Below are 15693 nucleotides of genomic sequence, written 5' to 3' on the forward strand. Positions count from 1 at the left end.
AGATACAGGTTTTAGTGCTAGATATAACTGCTCTATATACAGGATACAAAGCAGCTGTACCTGAAAAAGTAAAAATTATTTTCAATAAAAGTAATTAAAAAGTCGCACCAGTCACACTGATACACTGTTTTATTTTTAAAAAATATAATTCAAAAGCTGTACATGACCACATTTATAAGATGCCCACAGGGTTAATGATCGGTGGGGGACTCAGTGCTCAGACCTCCACCAATCAAAACTTCCGACATGTCACTATGACATGTCAGAAGTTTTTTGAAAGTTTAGTTACTCTTTAATTATTGGGGGGGGGGTGCCATAAGTATTATCTTATTGGTAGTGATGAAGAATCCTTAACAATCACTATAATAAGAGAACAGGATCCAAAACTTCCTTCCCTTAAAGACAAGACATTGCGTCAGTCATTAAAGAGGGTTTCCACCCAAAAAAATTAAATTGCCATATACTAGTAAATCAGAAGTTCGTGCAGTATTCATAGTTTGGCAATCATGCTCATTTTACTTGTAGGTAAATCTGCATAATAGGACTAGATATAAAACAAGCCAAAATAAAAAGTTCTTGCTTAGTTAAAGCAAATAAATACAAAAACTAGTATAGGTGGAAGGATATAAATGAATGATATGTGAGTGGATGACATTTTTTCTTCCACAGCACTTAAGGGGGTTTAACACTGGGCAATTATAGGGCAAACAATCGTTCATATAACGCTCGTTGCCGATAATTGCCCTGTGTAAACAGGGCAGCGATCAGAGGATGAACAAGCAAACTCTCCTTCATCTGCGGTTTTGAAAAAGCTAAATATTATTATCGTCGTCAGCAGCACATCTCGCTGTGTAGACAGGGAGACGCGCTACCGACATGATAATAATGTATGGAGACGCGTGATCGGAGTAAAGACCGCTCGTCCCCATCCATAGCTCTTTGTGATAGGGGCAAACGAGCGCCGATCAACGAGCTGTCTCATTGATTGGCGCTCGCTGCACCGACCAAAATCAGCCTTTAGTCTTACCTGTTTTTTCTTTCTGAACTACCCACTGTTCATAAGATTGTGATCCATGATCATTTTGTGGGTACAAACCACTAAAACTTTCAATTTCTTTCATCATATCTTTAATCTTATCACCAAATGGGCTCTGTAAAGAAATAATAATGCATGAAGAGGAGTCACCAAAATATGTCTGTTATAGACTGTTCACATATCACGTAAGAACAAGTACAGCCGAAAGTGGATTACATTTCCCATTACAACTAATCCAGTTCAGGAAGGATAATTAAGGAAGGTAACTGATTGGTTACGATGGAAAACATCTACTTTGTGTCCGCATTATTCATCATTATTTATGCTCATCGTCTTGAATAAAATAATCAATGCAGAAGTATTTTTAGATTACACATACTTAACAAAAGCCTAAGGCCTGTTCACACCTGTGTCAGTGTTTCCGTTGTTCTTCCCTCTCCAAGGAGCATAACAATGAAAATACCACAAGCTCCATTCCCGTTGTAAGATGGACAACATTGGCGCCCGACGGGACCCATTGACTGTAACGGGTTCTATTCGATTTATGCCAGGTTGTTCGTAGTTTTACCGGAAACAATAGCACAGCATGTTGCTGTATTGTTTCAAGTGTTTTCTGTTGCATCTGTAACGGAGCCTCCAACGCAGATGTGAACAGGCCCCAACTCCAACTCTGAATATTTCAATTTTAGGACCAACCATTTTGCATCAATACATTTTAGAATATATCTTTATAGGGGTTAGAGCTCAGTCTTTTTATTAAAGGGGTATTCCCACTGTTGACATTTATGGCATATCCACACGATGTGATAAATGTCTGATAGATGTTGGTCCCACTTGCTCAGCTGTTTCCATAACTCCCATAGAAAACAATAGAAAGAGACACGCATGTGCATACCTCCTCTCCGTACATTCTCAGCCTGGATGCAGTGGCCGCTTCACCAGGTGGGACAGGGGTCGCTAAGCCACGTTCTAGAGATAGGTGTGGGTTCCAATGTGAAGACCCGCATCTATCAGACATTTATGCCATAGATAGCACATGTAGCATACACACTGTATACAGATCTCAATAGCTCCCACTGAACTCAATAATAAATTTGTATGCAGTAAGCCCCCACATCAGACGCGTCGCTAGCAGGGAGGCAGAGGGGGCGGTGGCCTGGACACACTGAGAAGGTGGGGCCCAGGGCCGGTCCAGTCCCCCAGCGGTGACATGTCCCGGTTTCAACTGTATCTATGTCCTCAGGATGCAGATACAGTTGAATTCAATGCTGGAGCAGGGAGCTGACTGCTCCTTGTTCCAGCATTCACTATGTAATGCCAGCTGTGAGCGTCTTGACACAGACAGGCGCAATATAGTGACATCATCGCGCCTGACTGCGCCAAGCCACACACTGCTCAGAGCGAAGGAGCAGAGGGATCTCCTACACTCGTCATGGGAATGGGGCTAGGGGAGTATTTATTTTATTATTTTTTTATTAGGCACTATAGGGGCATTATACTGGGTTTGGGAGGCCGCAATGGAGAAACAGACAGTGTAGGGGCAGCTATGGGGACATTATACTTTATGGGGCAGCTATGGGGGGCATTATGCTGTATGGGGCAGCTATGGGGACATTATACTGTATGAGGGCTGCTATGGGGGAATTATACTGTATGAGGGCTGCTATGGGGGATGATACTGTGTGGGGACACCTATGGGGAATTATCCGGTATGGGGGCAGCTATGGGGGCATTATACTGTGTGAAAGGCACCATGGGGTTATTATACTGTTTGGAAGGCGCTATAGGTGTTTTATACTGTCTGGTAGGCACTATGGGGGCATTATACTATGTGGGGACAGCTATAGGGGCATTATACTGTGCGGGGACCACTAAGGGGTCATTATACTGCACTCAGATGTGTTTCGTCCCCCCCCCCTTTGCTAAACCCATAGCTACGCCTCTGCTCCACATATGTCTACCTTATAAAGTAGGTAGGAAAAAATGAAATAAAAATTATGAGTACATAAGTATCTAAATAATTTTAGGACACAATCATAAAGCATGAATCACTATAGTATGTTCTATACCTAATAGAAAACTATTCCTTCAAAGAGCTGTGCAACAGACTAATTGAAATTTTTTATGTGAGTAGAAAGATTGTTTCATCAATCTAGGAAGGGATTCTTTACAGTAAGAGCAGTCATTCAAATGCTTGATCACAAGCGGTAGAAATGGCAAATATAACATATTTAAAAAGGTCTAAACATTTACCATAAGACTAATTGTATTTTAAGTTGGAATTAATAAGGGGGAGATGTTTACTTGATCCAGGGAAATTATTTGACTGTCTTTTTGAGGTCACAAAGGAATTTTTTTCCCCATGATGCAAAATTGTCTCCAAGAGGACTCTGTTTTGCCATACCTCTTGATGTCGTGTATTCTTTAACCTGAGGAACTATACGTAACAATGCAAAAACATTATATAAAAAGCAATACACATAAGATTACCATATTGTTATCTTCTGCAATCTCAACTTTCTTGCATGGATGTTTCATTTGTTTCTGTAACTGATGAAGGTTTTCTTGTACGGTCTTGATCTTGGAATCAAGGTTTGCACATATCTATTAGAATAAAATATAATAATCATTATGGTTTCTAGGCCAATATTATAGATTATGTATCAATTGGTGTACAAGGAAAAATAAAGAAATATATCAGAAAATAAAAATATGGAGGTCAGTTAACATAGTGCTCAGGACAGGCAAGGTTCATATTTATCTGAGATTTTGAACTGTTGGAAGTTTTACTGTACAGATATACACCGATCAGCCATAACATTAAAACGTCCTGCCTAATAAAGTGTAGGTCCCCCCTGTACTGCTAAAAAAGCTCTGACTTGTTGAAGCATGGACTTCACATGTCCTGTGGTATCTGGCAGTAGATCCTAGAAGTCCTGTAAGTTGCGAGGTGCAGCCTCTATAGATCCGACTTATTTTTTCAGTACATCCCTCAGGCGCCCCATCGGATTGAGATCTGGGGAGTTTCGAGGCTATATCAACACCTTAAACTCTTTGTTATGTTCCTCAACCCATTCTTGAACAATTTTTGCAGTGTGACAGGGCACATTATCCTGCTGCAAGAAGGCACTGCCATTAGGGAATACCATTACCACGAAGGGTTGTAATTGGTCTCCAAAAATGTTATTGTAGGTGGTTATCATGTGGTATGTGTCAAGTAACATCCACATGAATGCCAGGACCCAAGGTTTCCAAGCAAAACATTGGCCAGAGCTTCACACTGCCTCTGCTGGCTTTCCATTTTCAAATAGTGAATTCTGGTGCCATCTCTTCCCCAGGTAGACGACACACACGCACCCGGCCGGCCACATAATGTAACAGAAAACGTGATTCATCAGACCAGGCCATCTTCTTCCGTTGCTCCATGTTCTAGTTCTGATCCTCACGTAACCATTGTAGGCACTTTCGGCAGTGTACAGGGGTCAGTATGGGCGCTCTGACCAGTCATTGGCTACACAGTGCCAAACTCAACAAGCTGCGAAGCTCTGCGTATGCTGATACCTTTCTATCATAGCCAGAAGTAACTTTTTCAGTAGTATGTGCTACAGTAGCTGTTTTGTGGGATCGAACAAGATGGGTTAGCCTTCGCTCCCCATGTGCATCAATGAGCCTCCGGCTCCCATCCATCAGTATAAATTTTTTCACACTGGGGACCTATGGGCAACATAAGTAACTGTATGACTTACAGTTGCTTATGTCTAAGCTTTAAATTCGGCGCATACGTTAGGATATTTCCCCAGCATACGCACCCAATATGAAACTTAAAGTAATTTTCCATGACTTTTAAATTGGCGGTCCATCTTTAGGAAAAGTCATCAATATTATATCGGTGGAGGTCCGACGCCTAGTACCCCCACCGGTTTTGAAGTATGGGCAGCTCAGCAAAGCCTCCAGGTCAAACAGGTGCCGGCCTCCAGGAATCCGACTTGAAGATCCCACAGTGTGCAGACAAGGACAAGAAAAAGAGGCAGGACTCCAAGTTGAAAATATCAAATAGATGGATTTATTCTCCCATATGTGCAATGAAGTAGTGAAACCTTTGTCAAGCAGTACCCCCACCGATTAGCTGACTCAAGGGGCCGCAGAGACAAACGCCACAGTCTCTTTATAGTTTACCAGGCACAGTGCCACACACATACGTAGTGGCTATGCCTTGCAAGTCAATGGAACGGAGCTACAATCCCAGGCACAGCCGCTACAGATGTGTACGGTGCTGTGCCTGGTTAACTATGAAGTTAAGGCATTTGTTACCTTGGCCCCTTCAGTAAACTGATCGTGTGGATGCCAGGAGTCCGACCACCACAATCTGATATTGATGACCTATCCGAAGTACAGGTCATTAATACATATGTCCAGGAAAAACCCTTTAAAACTAGATGCGAACAGAGCCTAAGTTAGTAAATGTTTTTATATATAATATGATATGGCTAAACCTACTAGAGTCATAACCCACAGGCTTTGGTGCCCACTGCAGAGGTTGCAAAATTCCTCCTTCTACATAATTACTTTGACAACTTTGCCCATGACCCTGTCGATGGTTCACCAGTTTTCCTTCCTTGGACCACTTTTGGTAGGTACTAACCACTGCATATCAGGAACACCCCACAAGTCCTGCTATTTTGGAGATTCTCTGATCCAGTCATTTATCGATCACCGTTTGGCCCTTGTCAAAGTCGCTCAGATCCTTACACTTGCCCATTTTTCCTGCTTCCAACACATCAACTTCAAGAACGGACTGTTCACTTGCTGCCTAATATATCCCACCCCTTGTCATGCGCCATTGTAACCAGATAATCAATGTTATTCACCGGTCAGTGGTTTTAAGATTATGGCTAATCGGTATATATATATATATATATATATATATATATATATATATATATTTCCACCTTAATCGCTGATGACATGTGGGCCCTGGTGCTGATCTCCCCATAGTATGAGGCTGTGTAAACCCTAACGCCCATATACATACACTGACGCTGGCGTTACCATGATGAGAGGCGGTGTTGGACTTAGCAGTGTAGGCCACTATGTTGGGACATCAGCGCTGGCCCACAAACCCCATTGCCCAATTATAAGATTATGTACCGCTAATCCAGGTATGAGGCTTTTTTGGAATAGATGCATGCAACTAAACGAATATAACTATAACAATCTGCAATTCTTGACAGCCTGGGAAATATATGAAGCTTTGGAGTAGCACTGTGCAAGGGATATAAATTAAATATAGTAGATGTACGTCTTTCAATCGCGACAACCATTAGAACTGCTAACAGCTTAGCTGAGATCCTATAATTCCGTGGGACAGCTAGTCTTTCCTATTCATCATATTACTGTACAATGTCTGGTGTAAAGACTATACTTCCTAGAATGCAAATCGCCAAAGCAAGATATGTACAAGCACTAAACAAAACACAAAAGAGACACTAGGAGATTTTAATCCTGAAGCCTGCCGAATTGGGATAGCAACTCTGGACTACAAGGCGAAGCTCAGATGGGGCAGATACGCTGCATATCCGCCCTGTGCACCGCAGGGAATTCCGGGCAAAAATATGGTGCCGTTTTTCGCCCGGAATGCACCCAGGAGACTGCTGCAGCCTGTGATTGGCTGCAGCTGCGGTCACATGGGACGAAGAGTCATCCCAGGGGGCCGGTCCTCTGACGTCATCCAGGCCAGCCTCCAGGGATGAGGTTTCATCCTTTGTGACCGCTGCTACAGCCTGTGATTGGCTGCAGTGGTCACATGGGATGAAACATCATCCCAGGAGGCCGCGCAGGAGGGAGGAACACAGACTTCTGGGTAAGTATGAGATTTTTGCGGAGAGTTTAATTTTTTTTCTGTGGAATCACTGCGAACCCGCCGCAAAAAATTGCAACAACTGCTACTTGTTGCCGGAAGGTAAAACCCGCATTCCAGCGACTGCCTCAGAAAAAAAAGCTGCAACTCGTTTACGTTTACGCAAATACAATTGACATGCTGCAGAATAGATTTCCGCACTGCAGGTCAATTTCTGAGCATTTTTTCCGCTCAGTATTTACGCAGCGTGTGGATGAGATTTGTTTTATCGCATACACTTTGCTGCTACTGTATTTTCTGCGGGTTTTCCGCAACAAATTCCATTGCGTAAAAACTGCAGTATTTACGCAACGTGTGAACTGACCCTAATACGGTCTGTTAGGCATCATTTACACGAGCGTAATATACGCGCGTGCTTTTCACGCGTGTCGTACGGACCTATGTAAGTCTATGGGGGCATGCAGACAGTGCGTGAATTTTGCGCAGCGCGAGTGTGTTGCGTAAAACTCACGACATGTCCTTTCTTTGTGCGCTGTTCGCGCATCACGCACCCATTGAAGTCAATGGGTGCGTTAAAACCACGCAGGTCGCACGGAAGCACTTCCGTGCGAACTGCATGATTCGTGCAACAGCTGTCAAACTCTGAATGTAAACAGAAAAGCACCACGTGCTTTTCTGTTTACAAACATCCAAACAGAGTGTCATAATGATGGCGGCTGCGCGAAGAGCACGCAGCCGTGCATCATACACTGATGACACACGCAGCTGTTAAGTGCCTTTTGCGCACGCAAAACGCCGCGTTTTTTGCGTGCGCAAAACGCACACGCTCGTGTAAATCAGGCCTTAGGTTCAGTTCACAAGGTGGTTATTTTCATACACAAACCGTGTCGGAATCAGTTGCAAAAAACGCCCTAAATCGCCCCTCTGTTGATTTTAATCTGACTGCTCGCAAAGAAAAAAAAGTTAAGCAGCATGCTCTTTCTTCGTGCGGTTTCCACCTCTGACATTCCATCGAAATCAATGGGAGGAAGAAAAAAATAAACTCATTTGAAGCATTTTTTGGAGCATTTTTTGCAATCGATTCATTTTAAAAAAGCGTCTTAAAAAAAAAAATTTGGTAAAAATCGCAGCAAAAAAAAAACGTCTAATAACACTGGCATTTCAAAATCTGCCTTTAAAAATCCAGAAGGAATTTTGAGGTCGATTTATTGACAAAAACCTCTGTGTGAACTTACCCTTAAGATGTGCTCCTCCGCTTTCTTATTGACTTTGGCTCCACCCACACCAGGTGAAGCGGTCAGTGCCAGGATCTGGGGAAGTGGGACCACCGGCTCCTGCAACTTATGCAACTTTTTATTCTCCTTTTTTTGTTCTATGTACCGTATCATGATATTATTATAGACATCGCCTTTCTGAGTGTGGTGACATTCATCAATGATTAGGAGGGAAAAATCTGAAACACAAGGCCGGAATGAGTGAATTCATTATAAAAGAGGAGACAGCACCTATAGAAAAGATATACTTGCTTTTAATGCAATGGTAGCTGTAGGATATTATAGACTGGACCCCCTACTTCTCTCCGTGCCACCATTTTAGAGGAACATCTAATAGCACAAGCTTGAAGCCTATCAATTAATTGGGAACAATATTTAAAACAAAAAGTAGCACCCCCTGCAGGTTGTGGTGAGTTACTGCTCTATTTCAAGATTTTATAATATGAAATGTTTTTCTATGCAAAACTGTAAAAATCATAGTTCATGTAAATTCTAAGTAGTTCTTTTTGTCCATCCAATGAATTATGGCATGACCATGTTTAGTATATTCAAAAAAATAAATGGAATTTTTTGGTAACACCTTTCAAAAGCCTTTTAATTGGGTTGTCTTGTCAAGACAAACCCTTAGAGGCTATGTAAAACGTTGATCACATTTTTTTATTTTTTTTTTATTTTGATAATACAACGTATTAGAGAATTGTAGACAAATGTTTCATTTGTTTTAATTAGCTTCATAATGATCATTCATTTGACTTTCATAATGTCAAAAATTTAATTTTTGACATCCTGGATACATAGAAGCTATATCTTGCGCTCAAATCCGAATCGGTAAGGTCAGCAAGACTGATGGCTTTGGCGACAGCAGGTCTTGCGTGTCTTTGATAACTAGTGTATCCTGTGTTTCAGAACCACAGGACCCGCTGTCACCAAAGCCGTCAGTCCCGCTGACCTGACCGTTTCGGATTTGAGCACAAGGTACAGCTTCTATGTATCCAGGATACATAGAAGCTGTATTTCAAAAAGTAAATATTTTTTTTAATAAAAACCAATAAAAAGGTTGTCTATTGAATCCTCTAATGCGTGGTTTTATAATAAAAAAAAAAATGTGCTCGATGGTTTACATAACCTTTAAGAAAATAAAGCCAGACTGACTTTGGAAGACTGAGGCCAGCCATATGAAATGTACTATTACATGTCGGACATGTAATACATCAGCAGGCTGAGCCTGCCAGAGCGAGAGACACTTTATAAGTGCCTGCCTGCATTGCCTAACAGATGAGGGTCGGAAGTGGGTCCGGACCCTTCACTATGACGTCTATATACTCAATTGAGACACATTAAACTCCCCCCGCAGAAAAACCCCACCTCATTAGCCAAAGTTGATAGCTACTTCCCGTACAACTGTCAGCAATGGCGAAACCTCTGGATGGCTCAAAGTAACCAAAGGGCAGCAGGAATTACAATGTGGGCAACCTAGGAATAATATCACTAGCATACCGGATAGTTTGACCCCTTCTTCTTCATCTTCTTCTAATCGCATTAAGAAATTTTCCAGTATCTGAGCTGTGCAGATAATAACATCGTGTTTGGTCACAACTTTAGGGAATGTAATCTTCAACTGGCAATCTCCACTTATTTTAGTGACACAATAGCGATCCCTCATGAATGGTTGGAACTCATTGCGGAAATGCTGTTCAACCAAAGCAACCTGCAAAAAGTACAAATAAATTAAAACCTATTGTTTGAATTACGTTTTTATGTTAGACACATTTTGTGATTTTTTTATTTTCAATGTCATTATCTATATTAAAAAATAATCCTGAAATCTTGCAGTTTTTCCTCTGGCCACTGAGCCTCACAATAGACTGACCCTTCTCAGCAGTCATCTCATTATTATAACAGGCAGTTTTATAATGGAAGGTAACACTTCTATATACTGTAGCTAATACAGGATCCACCATTACCAATAGGTGATGGACACAAGTCACAGAGCATGCCTAGAAAACTCTCCTATAGAAGTCAACGGGTTCCCTCCTTTCCACAGGTTCCTATGCTGCTGTAAAGCAGATCTCTAAATGCTATTAACAGCAGCTCAGGCAAGATGGCTGCCCCAATAATAATGTACAGAAAATATAATTAAAAAAATAAATAAATCTACAAATCAACAAATAAAACGGATTAGAAAAACAGAATACGTTTCACTATCTGGTTTCAATTAGTAAAGAAAAATAAATAAAATTAAAAAAAATGTACATTATATGTACACACACACACACACACACACATATATATATATATACAGACTATATAATCCCCTTAAAAGTAATGCATACACACACACACACACACACACACAGTCACATATATAAATACATACACACACACACATCTATACATACATATATATATACACACACACACACACATACATACACACACACACACACAGTCACATATATAAATACATACACACACACACATCTATACATACATATATATATACACACACATACATACATACATACACATATATATGATACATTCCCTTTAAATATTTGGAATAGTGTTTAGTGATTCGGGACTTCATTTCCTCAAGGTCAAGTTCATGATCTACGTTATAATATTCACTATAGTAACTCGATAACAGGAAAGATAAAAAGTTTGCATATTCTATATACCGTTTTGACCAACACAATAACTTTTGCTGGCAAGCCATTTTTCTTTCTTTCATCCAGATGTTTCCTTGCAATGTACACGGCTACCCTGGTTTTACCACTTCCTGTCGGCAAGCATATAATAATATTCTCTCCATCTAAAGATGGTTTGGCCACTTCCATCTGGTAATCACGAAGCGTTATTTCAGGAACTGGTGAGGTCCGGCCTTTTCTTATACTTGGCTCATCTTTCTCTACAGTAAATAAAATACATTCAATGATGTCAAGTTAATAGGCTCAAGTAGGCATTTTCAATAATATGGTTGTGTTAAAAAAGACGATGCTATATGTACAAGGTTGAAAGTCCAAAACCTTCCCTTCACACACAAACAATTTCTAAATGCTGCTTTCAATTTGAAATTAAAAGATCTTTAAACATGGACATGTCGAAAGAAGTTACTGGTGAAGGTCCATTAGCCAAAATCCCCACCGATTGATAGAAAAAAGGGGTTGGCACTTATTAGCTTACACTAGTTTTACTCAAAGACAGGGCATCGCAGTCCCATTGAAACGATTTGTTCTTCGTGTCGTAAAAAACGGAGTGGCCATCCAGTAGGAGCAAGAGCGACTGATTTATAAATGTTTTCCACCACCTCGCTCTTCATAAATTGGCTTAAAAAACTAAGGTACAACCTGACGTCGCTTAGTAGCAAGCAACACATTCCCCAACAGGTATGCACCCATCGGAGGATATGGTATAAACTACTCTAAAAATGATGATGGTATACCCAACAGAGGGTACGCTAGACTTCATAAATCTGCTCCAATTCGTTTAATCCCTTATGTCATTTAGCTAGGGAGATTACAATCAAATTATCTATTCTGAAAGAGTAGGCTACAGGGAGCACCCTACAGAACAAGCAATGCTTCTCCAGAACAGGGCACTAGAGGAGGATCGTGGGTACAAAAAGAGCCCAACCTCAGACAAAATCAGTTGGGCTTCCTCCCCCTAATCCAGTTAACCCCTTTCTGCCTAAGGCCCCTATAGTCAGGCAGCTGTATAAAAATAAAGAGATATAAACCCCATACTGGTTGGATAAGGACTTCCTACTCATGCCAACATCTTTATGTTTTTTCCATGATCAAGTGGGTTTCCTTTGGTTTCTTCCGTTTCCTCTTGTACATGCTTCAGTTAACTTGAAAGACAAATCTGTCCACACAATGATACATCCCCTGCTCTTGTATTACTGGAGATTTACCAATGCGGAGTCTGGAAAAATGCTGACAATCCCTATGGGATCTACAATATTAGTTGTCACCCAATTTTCCCAGAAGCAGATATAGCTGAGAAATAGATGAATAAGCTTGATTACAACATGACGCCTCATGAATTTACATTAAAGGCCATGTACACCTTTGAAATCGTTATATATATATATATCACAACAAAATTTGATCAGCAAATTCCAACAAAATGAATCAAAACGTGTATACAAGTGCAAGGAAATCTAAGACTACAAAACAATACAATATCCAAAATGGCAACAGCACTCTGCGAACACTAATGCCACCTAAACACTACAAATAAATAAATATGCATTGCTGCTGAATCTATTTACATTTGTGAGGTAGCACACATTTTGATCAAATTGTGAGAGCCCACCTGCCACGACATGTAGGCTTAGGTCCAGTTCTGGGGGTATGAGCAGCGTAGGGACCCAACTCATAGAGGTCGTCTTGTCGTGGCAAGTGGGCTCACACAATTTGATCAAAATGTCCACTAAGAACCTCACTATTGTAAGTAGATTTAGCAGCAATGCATATTTATTTATTTATTTATAGTGTTTAGGTGGCATTAGTATTCGAAGTGTTCTGTCGACATTTTGGATATTATTTATATATGTATATCTACATCTAAATAAATATGAGCTTGAGAAAGGCCCATGATGGGGGGCTGAAACAGCGTATTTTTATGGGTGAATAAAACTCTTTTCACTTGATAAGTTTGTGTGGAGTGCTGCCTATCTTTTGGATATTTGAATGTGAGACTGGAGGTCGAGGTCCTGTGTGTTTTTGGTGCAACTTTCTAAATACTTTGTATTAAAAATTATTTTTACTTCTTAAGCTATAGCTGCTTTGTATTCTCTACGAAGGCCAGCTGTATCTTGTGCCGAGACCTGAATCAGTCAGGGCAGCGGCACAGATGTGTTCAGTGTTACTGGGTCCTGTGTGTCTCTGGATGGAGCTGCTACCGATCACATCTAAGTTCATAAATTAGACGTGATCGATAACAGGTGGATCCTGCGTGTCATAAACAGGTGGATCCTGCATGTCAGAGACACGCAGGACCCGCTGTCACTGAACCGGTCAGTCCCGCTGACCTGAGAGATACAGGTTTCAGCACTAGATACAGCCATGCCTATACAGGATACAAAGCAGCTGTATCTCAAAAAGTTACAATTATTTTTCATAAAAAGTATTCAGAAAGTTGCACCAAACACACTGATACACATTTTTATCTATAAAAAAAACCCCAATGATTTCACATGTGTACATAGCCTTTAAGATTGTTTGTTTTTATGTTAGGGGTACTTGCTCATTAGGAACCAAGACTAAAAAAAATTATAACATTTCAACATTTCACAACCTCTTAATATTAAAGTTTTACGGAATAACTAGAATTGTAGAACTGACTTTTGTACCCTGTCCACTAGTTTGAAGTGTTTATGCTGCTAAACATTGACAAGGGCAAAAGGATCATAAAGTAATCTGTTGACTGTGAGTCCTATGCCGAATCTGTTCTGTAGTCCATTGTGCATTGACATTATCTTACAGAGAACTCACATGGATAGAGATAATGGGTTGGAATCGTCACCCCCACATTACATACTGTATTTTAGCCATGAAATGAGTCATACAAACACATGAATCCTAGTAGTCTTCTGTACTATTTAACAGACTCAATACTTAGCCATGGATTGTGAATATATAGGCAACACATCCTACAAGTGTGCCCTTTTCTTTTTTTTTCCTCCCTGTATTCCAAATGGCATAACTTTTTTATTGTTCTGTCAAGATAGCCGTATGAGGGCTTGTTTATTGCGGGATGAATTTTAGTTTCTAATGGCACTATTTAATGTACTATATAATGCACTGGGAAACTGAAAAAAAAAATACATTTGTTTGGTGAAATGGGATAAAAGTAGCTTTTCATTGCTTTTTGGGTCTGGTTTCCATGGTGTTCACCGTGCGGTAAAAACAACATGTTTACTTTATTCTGCGGGTAAATACAATTACAGCGATGCCAAATTTATATATCTTATGTGTTTTTCCACTTTTAGAAAAAAAAATATTTATTAAAAAAAATTATATTTTGTGTTGCCATATTCTGAGAGCCATAACTTTTGGGGTTTTCCCTAGATTGAGGGCTTTTTTTTTTGCGGGGCAAGCTGTAGTTTTTACTGGCATCATTTTAGGGTACATATGGCTTAATTGATCAATTTTTATTAAAACAAATTTTGTGACCAAAAAATAGTAATTCTGCCAAGTATTTTTTTTTATTTTTTTTACAGCGTTCACCATGTGGGTTAAATAACATTATATTAAAACAGCTCGGAGTTTTACGAACGTGGCGATACCAATTATTTTTGCAGATTTTTCAGGGCTGTGACGGCCTCAACCCTTAAAGGAACAGTCACCAAAAAAAAAAACATTTATATCAGTTTTATGTTAGGGTTTTATTAAAAACGTTTATATTTATTTGTGTGTTTGTGTGTTACTTTTTTCTATTTTTACACTTTTTCTTCCCTATGGGGGCTGCCATTTTTTTTTCCATTTCTGTATGTGTCGATTAACGACACATACAGACATGGAATACGGCAGCTCCAGTCCCATAGGGAATGCGAACGGGGCCCGTTCCATCCACTATGGTGTACGCCGTGAGTGTGGGAACGGCGCATGCGTCGCTCCCACACAGTCCAATTTGAAATGCGCGCCGTCCGGCGCCATTTTCCTGTGGACCGGAAGTCGCGGCCGGACATTAAGATTACTACTTCCGGTCGTGGCTTCCGGACTTGTGCACATGGAGCAGCGGTCATTAATGGAGAAGGTGTCATTAATTATTTTTTTTATCATATTGCTTTTAGTATGATAAAAAATAAATTTCTTTATTTATTTGTGTTTTTGTGTTCGACTTTTTACTTTTGTTTTTATTTTTACTTCTCCATGAGGGCTGCCATTTTTTTTTTCATCTCTGTATGTGTCGATTAACGACACATACAGAGATGGAATACGGCACATACAACCCCATAGAGAATGCGAACGGGAGCCGTTCCATTCACTGCAGCGTACGCTGTCTGTGTGGGAACGGAGCAAGGTCTTTGGCAGAGCGAAATCCGGCGCCATTTTCATGAGGACCGGAAGCCGCAGCCGGACAGTAAGATGACGACTTCCGGCCATATGTTCAACGAAGCGAAGGCACAAGGAACAGGAGCGGAGGCGGCAGGAGCAGGTAAGTTATGTTCGTGTATGTGATGTGTGTTTTACGCTCGTGTATGTTTGTGTTATACTGTCTGCTGAGCACTGTATCTAATCCTCCTAGACTGTGCAGTCGCTCAGAAAATGGCGGCACACAGTGCAGAAGGTTTGACGATTCAAACCCCCTCCTTCTCCTGGTACTACCCTAATGGAGGGGGGATTGTGTGAGGACACTAGAGAGTGTGCCTACCCCAAATTTGCAGCATAAAGCAATGAAGTTGCTTTACCACATTGACCATGCTGCAATTTTGGGAAGTGCTCCCTCTAGTGCCCAGCACATGGAAATGTTATAAATTAGAATCTAATTTATATTTCCTGACTTGTGAAAAAATTAAA

At 40.6% G+C, this 15693-nt stretch overlaps 1 protein-coding gene across 1 annotated transcript in view; it reads right to left on the bottom strand.

Moving 5' to 3' along the window:
- The window catches only part of IFIH1 (interferon induced with helicase C domain 1), a 54045-nt gene that overhangs the window by 20619 nt on the left and 17733 nt on the right, over nucleotides 1-15693 (bottom strand). Inside the window, exons 5-9 of the mRNA XM_075829365.1 lie at nucleotides 10846-11075; nucleotides 9665-9875; nucleotides 8129-8346; nucleotides 3527-3640; nucleotides 1028-1151 (exon numbers count right to left, since the gene is read on the bottom strand). Of these exons, the coding sequence (XP_075685480.1) occupies nucleotides 1028-1151; nucleotides 3527-3640; nucleotides 8129-8346; nucleotides 9665-9875; nucleotides 10846-11075 (897 nt within the window). The remainder of the gene's footprint in view (nucleotides 1-1027; nucleotides 1152-3526; nucleotides 3641-8128; nucleotides 8347-9664; nucleotides 9876-10845; nucleotides 11076-15693) is intronic.

This window comes from Rhinoderma darwinii, chromosome 6 (genome assembly GCF_050947455.1).
Source record: "Rhinoderma darwinii isolate aRhiDar2 chromosome 6, aRhiDar2.hap1, whole genome shotgun sequence".
In the NCBI taxonomy this organism is placed as follows: domain Eukaryota; kingdom Metazoa; phylum Chordata; class Amphibia; order Anura; family Rhinodermatidae; genus Rhinoderma; species Rhinoderma darwinii.